This window comes from Blennius ocellaris (assembly GCF_963422515.1).
Source record: "Blennius ocellaris genome assembly, chromosome: 10".
Taxonomy (NCBI): Eukaryota; Metazoa; Chordata; class Actinopteri; order Blenniiformes; family Blenniidae; genus Blennius; species Blennius ocellaris.
The window spans coordinates 7,172,651-7,180,022 of NC_137659.1; the positions used below are offsets into that span (position 1 = coordinate 7,172,651).

At 46.8% G+C, this 7,372-nt stretch overlaps 1 protein-coding gene across 1 annotated transcript; it reads left to right on the forward strand.

Moving 5' to 3' along the window:
* Window positions 1–594: 594 nt before the first annotated feature.
* On the forward strand, window positions 595–7,047 carry klhl18 (kelch-like family member 18). The gene is made up of 10 exons (XM_080503156.1): window positions 595–735; window positions 1,379–1,509; window positions 1,675–1,815; window positions 2,044–2,242; window positions 4,212–4,372; window positions 4,458–4,594; window positions 4,672–4,894; window positions 5,300–5,404; window positions 6,116–6,227; window positions 6,308–7,047. The coding sequence occupies exons 1-10, from the start codon at window positions 607–609 to the stop codon at window positions 6,692–6,694; spliced, it is 1,725 nt and encodes a 574-aa protein (XP_080359282.1). The 5' UTR covers window positions 595–606; the 3' UTR covers window positions 6,695–7,047.
* The last annotated feature ends 325 nt before the right edge of the window (window positions 7,048–7,372 follow it).

The following is a 7,372-nucleotide window of genomic DNA, read 5'->3' on the forward strand; positions in this document are numbered from 1 at the left end:
TTAAAAAAGCTACAAAAAACATGAAGTTATGACAATAGTTAAAATTGAAATTAATAGGTAATCAGTTTGTCTCACTAAGATGTAATGCTAGTGTCTATTTCTACATTTAAAAAATCCACTTAAAACATAAACTTCAATCTAATATTTGTGTGGAGAAGAACAGTTTAAATTTTTCAGGTGAATGGTTTAGACCAGAGTTGTTAAAACTGCAGACCTGGAGCCACAGTGACTTCTTCTGTAGTGGCTCCATGAACCTTTCTGGATATTTAATGTAAATAAAGGATTTGTTTTCAATTTTACTTTATTTACATTTCTTGCTGAGTAAAGAACTGTCCAATCCTGAAAACAGCTAAAAAAAAACGGAAACTGGAATTATTAAAAAATGTTAAATATCTAAAACTAAAAGAGTGGCTGGAGCTGAAAAATAATCCCTAAAAAGTTTACCGTCAAATGAAAACATGTTAAAAAAAATAATTATCCAAATTACACCTATGACGTCGGATATGTAGTCGGCGTACGGTGGCTCGCGGGGCTTAGTCCTCTTCGCGGTCGGTGTACGGTGGCTCGCGGGGCTCAGTCTGCACTGCGCCGCCGCTCGTGCTGACGATGGGAGACGTTCTCTGCGAAGAGCTCGAGGATCTGGTTCACTTCTCGGTGCACGACCTGCCGTCACGAGGTTATGTCGTCATGGAGGAAATCCGACGTCAGGGGAAGCTGTGCGACGTCACTCTCAAGGTAAGGGCGGCAGCGCGCGAGGGGGTTAGGTTGGTTAGCCCGCTAGCTGACAGCTAGATGCTAACGGCGCTAGCAGACGTGCTAACAGGCGAACTGCAGATTGTGACGGGAGTTGACCGGTTATTGACATCACGAACCCCGGCGGGAGGTGACGGGTTCGGTCCGGTTACTGGCGGACCTTTGACCCGCAGAGGAGCTGATGGTCATTGACCAGACTGACTGTCAGAGGGTCACGTGTTTATTAAAGTTCCTGACGTCAGATGGAAATGTCAGTTTGGGGGATGTTCACCTCCATCACCCGGTGGAGGGTCTGAGCGCTCACCTGTCGTCTGTGCAGACTCGCAGCCGGTTTAATCAGTGTTAATCCTCTTAATGTCTCCGGATTCAGTTTGCTGAGTCTGCAGCACATATTAATTGTGGCAGCAGAGAACAATAATGGAGGCGCAGGAGGGCAGATGAGGTGACTTCCAGATATGGAATTGATATGCAGATAGTTGAAACATCTGTTAAATCATAGTTTGTTTGTTTGTTTTTTAATTAGTATAAAAGACCAACCTGTTGCATTGCTGTGTAGCTGGATTACCAACTACCGAACTGTATTTTTACTGTTTAGAAAATTGGATTTCATGTCTCCTGTCTGCAGGTGGGGGATCACAAGTTCAGCGCCCATCGGATCGTGCTGGCGGCCTCCATCCCATACTTTCACGCCATGTTCACCAACGACATGGTGGAGTGTAAACAGGATGAGATCCTGATGCAGGGCATGGACCCCAGGTAACCCTGACCTGCACACACTCCTCCACACCGACTTATTAACCACCATGAATTAAAAACCGGTTCAGACCGGTGTGGCGGAAGCAGTACAACCAGTTACAGTGAAACAAACGGTGTGATCGACCCGGTGTTTCCAGTGTAACCTGTGTCTCTCCCCTCCTGCAGCGCTCTGGAGGCTTTGATTAACTTTGCGTACAGCGGCCACGTGGCCATCGACCAGCAGAACGTGCAGTCTCTCCTGATCGGCTCCAGCTTCTTGCAACTGCAGAATGTTAAAGACGCCTGCTGCTCCTTCCTGCAGGAGAGGTGAGTGCACACCGATTGTAGGACAACTCGTCCACAAAAACTGAAGCCTTGGAAAATTCACCCATAGAGAGCACCCTCAGTGGACAACTCGTCCGTGGAGGAGATTTTAGAATTTTTTGGAGAAAATAAAACCTGTACAATGTACTTTTTAATATATATATATAAAACACATTCTCTATGTGGACACAGTCTCATCCGACTCGTGCGTGTGTGGTTTCCCCCGTTCAGGTTACACCCCAAGAACTGTCTGGGCGTGCGGCAGTTCGCGGAGACGATGATGTGCACGACGCTGTACGACTCGGCCAACAGCTTTCTCCACCAGCACTTTGTGGAGGTCTCCGTGTCCGACGAGTTCCTGGGCCTGAGGACGGAGGAGGTGCTGGAGCTGGTCGGCTGCGACGAGCTCAACGTGAAGGCAGAGGAGCAGGTGAGGCGCTGGAGAGAGGGTCTGCCATCAGAGTCACTGTCACACTGTGGAAGTGTGTGTTTGTGTCACTTGTAATGCATGAAAACCGCATAAAACCCACGTGAACATGATGTTTAATCTCTTTATCAAACGTTCATTATGCTGGTCGTCTCCAAGGACAAAAGATCTTGAACGTGTTGTGATCTACCCTGGAAGTAACAATTGCATGGATTAATTTTTCAGTATCGTGCTGGTTCAACAAATTTCTAATTTTAGAAATGTTACGCAGGTGAAAAGAGGCAGTCCTGCAGACTTGTTTAATGTTGGATTTAGGGATTGGTACCTTTCACATTTGAGTCAGTATGGTACCGATACCTGGTGTCAGAGAATCGACGGCACCAATTTTCAGTACTTTTTTGTGTTTATGTGGTAATAAATGTTATTTGTTTCATAATAAAAAGTCAATTTAACATATTTATTTCTCACTATGTAAACTTTAACAAATACATCAAAACAACATCCAACTGTTTGTTTTGTAACATCACAGTTTTTTTTCACAAATTTCAACATGAAAACCCTTAACTACAACTCTGCAGCGTTTGGCTGTCAAATTATGCGTTCGTCAGCCATGAGAAAAATCTTGTGCCTAACCAGGAACTTCCTCAGATAAGAGGCATGCCCGCCGCTGGCCTTGCACTTCACGTCACAGATATTGCAGTGAGCATTATCCGCATTGCATTTTGAAAAGTGGAGCCGTACCTTTGAGCGCTTTCCATCGCTTTCCATCAGCCATGCTTTGCTTGCGTGTGCGTGCAATGCTCTGTTCAAGTCCGGCTCGAAAAATCGCCTACTCCTCCACTCCCTCACTGTCACAAGGATGCGTTTAGGTATCAAAACCATTTGCTTTTATGTGAATCGATGTTGAGTCATACTGACGGAATTTGGTCGGTACCTATGAAAGTACTGAATTTGGCACCTATCCTTAGTGGGATTTGAGGTATAAATCCTTGTTAATAATAACTCCGAGGTTCCTCATAGTGGTACTGGAGGTCAAATTAATACCACCCAGTGTTACTATATCTGCAGATAATTTCCCTCTGAGATGTTTTTGACCAAATTTATTAACTTCCGTTTTATCTGAGTTCAGAAGCAGAAAATTACAGGTCATCCAGACTTTTATGTCTAAAAAAAGTTTTCTCATTTAACAAGTTGATCCGTATCGTCTAGTTTCATGGACAAATTGATTTGTGTGTCATCTGCACAACAATGGAAGCTCATGGAGTATTTCATGATAATATTCCGACGTGGTTCAGACGCTCCTCTGAGCGTCCGTCTCCAGGAGACGGACGCTGTTGTTGGGAATGAGAAGGTTTTCCAAGCTGTGTCACAGAGAACAGAGACTTACAGCTTCGGATGACCACCGAGCTGCAGATGCAACTTCCGCATTCTTCCCGCCACTATTGTTGCGTAGTGACTTTACGTGGTGTTCAGAGCCGCGGGTTTGCCGACCCTTGCCCTACAGGAAGCAGTGTAATACAGAGAAAATCCTAAGATTGGCTGTCTTGATCACAACAGCTCCACAGCTACTTATAAATGTTCATGATTCACTGGTGCAGAGCTGGACCATGAAATGATCGTTCGTGATTGTACCAGAATAAAACATCATAAACCTGCGCCATCCATTCATGAACAAGAAATTAGCAATTTCAACATGAAACGGAGCCCTCGACCTTGTGGCATTTATGTGTTTGAAGATTGGGGATTTATTTGAAGATAAATCCCCAAAACATTATTGTTTACATCCCACATACTTTTTGTGTGTAGCAGGCTTCACAGCAAAAGCCTGAAACTCTGAGGATCATTGATTCGCTGCTGCCACCCAGTGCATAAAAGCAGTATTACCTTACCCTAACGAACGCGACCTTGAAGGCGCGTTTGTGTTTGTTCCGTGTTGGTTTCGGTCCCATGTTGACTGCTTCACCCATGGCAGGTGTTTGAGGCGGTGCTGGCCTGGGTTTACCACGACCGAGATCGGAGAGAGACGCTGCTCCCGGAGCTGCTGTCCAAGATCCGCCTCCCTCTGTGTCGACCTCAGTTCCTGTCGGACCGCGTCCAGCAGGACGAGCTGGTGCGCTGCTGCCACAAGTGCAGGTGAGGGAATAATGGAGTCGCCTGTGGCGTAACTCAAATATTCCTGCATCCACTCACGTCGCCGTGGCCTCTTGTTTCCTATCAGAGACCTGGTGGACGAAGCCAAAGACTTCCACCTGATGCCGGACCGCCGCCCTCACCTGGCCGCCTTCAAAACCCGACAGAGGTGCTGCACGTCCATCACAGGCCTCATCTACGCCGTGGGAGGACTCAACAGCTCGGGTAACGACGCTTGCCTGCTAAACTCGAGCTTCAACTGAGGATGGCGGCTGATGGAGTTTGTCTTTTGCCTCCTGCAGGAGACTCTTTAAACCTGGTGGAGGTGTTTGATCCCATCGCGAACTTCTGGGAGCGCTGCCAGCCCATGAGGACGGCTCGAAGCCGGGTTGGCGTGGCCGTCGTGAACGGACTCCTCTATGCCATCGGTGGATACGACGGCCAATCACGGCTCAGCACGGTGGAGGTTTACAACCCGGAGACGGACAACTGGACGCGAGTGTCGAGCATGAACAGTCAGCGCAGGTCGATACGCCCACAAATCCAATAAATACACTGAATAACATGTAAAATACAGAATCTTCACCTGTAATTTCCGGACCTAAAGCTTCTACTTTTTCCACATGCTTTGAACCCTGTGGTTTAAACAGTGACACGACAAATTTCTGGATTTTTACGGGTTGGCGAGCTTCATGCCGACAATACATGGGTGATGCATTCCGGTGCATCACGTAGCTCCAAGCTTCTTTTTCTGCATTTTTAAATTTGTTGGGTGCGGCTTATATTCAGGTGTGCTCAGTGGTCCGGAAGTTACGGTAATACACATATACACATACACATACTATATTTAAGAGCTACACTAGTTGATAAAGAAATTATTATCTGGTGATTTTAGGGGAGTGACTGGATGAATTGTGTTGCTGTTTTCAGCGCCATGGGCACTGTGGTGATCGACGGACACATCTACGTCTGTGGAGGCTACGACGGGAAGTCGTCGCTGAACTCAGTGGAATGTTACTCCCCTGAGACGGACCGGTGAGCCACCCAATACACCTCAACTCACTTAAGGATTGTCCCACCCTCTTTTTTTTCAAGAAGATATTGTCTTTACTGATTTTTCCTTTTTTACACATAAATAACAAGATTCAGGTCAGAAACTTGGACATCTGCTTCCAGCCCACCATAAAAATGAATGAGCTTAATAAGAAATGTGTACAATTATGCATTAACAAGCATAATGTAATGGTAATGGTAATGGTAGATTAATGATCATATAATGAAAGACAAAAAAAATGGCTTTTTTAAATTTTGCACTTTCTAAAAGTCAAAAATATAACAAAAAAAATCTTCTGTATTTTTACAATTTATAAAAAGAAATTCCCAAATTGTGTACATAAATCTTTTTAATTTTATCTTTGGCACAAACTACAAAGTATTTATTATTGATTTTGAGGATTTTAACCTTAAACTTAATTTGAGCTTTAAATTTTAACTTAAAAAGTCTAAATTTTTTACTGGTTATTTATGCAGAAAACACAAAAAATTGCCATTTTTTCATATAAGAAATGTCGAGGGGCCATAGTAAGTAGTTCTTCTACACTTGTGCGAGTAGATAGACAACAACAACGTTTGCCTTTCTCTAACGTTTCTCAAAACGAAAACCAGATCAAAATGGTCACAGATCCCTGAAGTTTCAGGTATTTGTTAATGCAAACTCCTGTTATGACGGCCGGCGCCGCTCCGCAGGTGGACCGTGGTGACGGAAATGAGCGCGAGCCGCAGCGCCGCAGGCGTGACGGTGTTTGACGGACGGATCTTCGTGTCGGGCGGCCACGACGGCCTACAGATCTTCAACACGGTAGGAGTGACGGAGCGTTTAGGGAAGCGTTTGTCCGATTGTTTTCGATGAAACTCACCTGGGCGTTGTGTTACCTGCAGGTGGAGTACTACAACCACCACACCAACCGCTGGCACCCGACGGCGGCCATGCTCAACAAACGGTGTCGCCATGGCGCCGCGGCTCTGGGCAGCCACATGTACGTGGCGGGCGGATACGACGGCTCGGGCTTCCTGAGTGGCGCCGAGGTGTTCAGCTCGGCGTCGAGCCAGTGGACCCTCCTGGTGGCCATGAACACGCGGCGCAGCCGGGTGTCGCTCGTGTCCACGTCGGGCCGCCTGTATGCGGTCGGCGGGTACGACGGACAGTCCAACCTCAGCTCGGTGGAGATGTACAACCCCGACACGAACCGCTGGACGTTCATGGCGCCGATGGTGAGTCACGAGGGTGGCGTGGGTGTCGGCTGTATCCCGTTGCAGCCCGCCTAAACCGTCCGATCGGGACCGAGGATTCCACACCTTACCGACGGCTGTGGGTGGGCATTGGCGCCCACCGGCGGCGTCCTCTGAGCTTTATCGGTACGGCAGACTCGCTCAGACCTCCTCGGGGTCTGCGGGTTTCTGGGTACATTGTAGAGCTGCGCCATAGAGGCTGGCTGCTAGCATCGTGCTGCTAGTGCGCATGCGAACTGTTATTATTGATTTTCTACTTGATTGAAACGACCAACAGGAAGTCACTTTCTCCCAAACAAAGCTGCTGACTTGAAACAGGACGACCGCTCTGATCCGCCTCCTGGGACCCGGTTCACTGTGTTTCTGATCCCCTGGGATCAACCGGCGGCGCCACGGGCACGTGAAGAAGAAGAAGAATCAAGAAACGGTAAACAATGAATGACTTCAAACCACTGAAACATGGTAAAATCCTGTTTAAAAAGCAGAATAATCCCTGCGGGGCCACGGCTGAGTCTTTCCTGATGGAGGAAAGTCCACAGCAGCAGGTTCAGTAGAACGCTTTGTCCTCGACATGCCTACAGCCCCAAGTGTTCACTTTCATTTTACCTGCTTGGTTATGGGAGATCCGACTCAACAAAGAAGAATGTAGTGTTCTGCTCAGATGTTTTTTTTTTTATTTTATTTTATTTTTTCATGTACATCCTCACACCTAAA

What these genes read in the sequence shown, in the direction of transcription:
- klhl18 (XM_080503156.1), top strand. Translation starts at nt 607, where the DNA reads ATGGGAGACGTTCTCTGCGAAGAGCTCGAGGATCTGGTTCACTTCTCG. An exon ending in ATGCAGGGCATGGACCCCAG is followed by an intron (nt 1,510 to 1,674) that starts GTAACCCTGACC and finishes CCCCTCCTGCAG; the next exon opens with CGCTCTGGAGGCTTTGATTA. An exon ending in TGCTCCTTCCTGCAGGAGAG is followed by an intron (nt 1,816 to 2,043) that starts GTGAGTGCACAC and finishes TCCCCCGTTCAG; the next exon opens with GTTACACCCCAAGAACTGTC.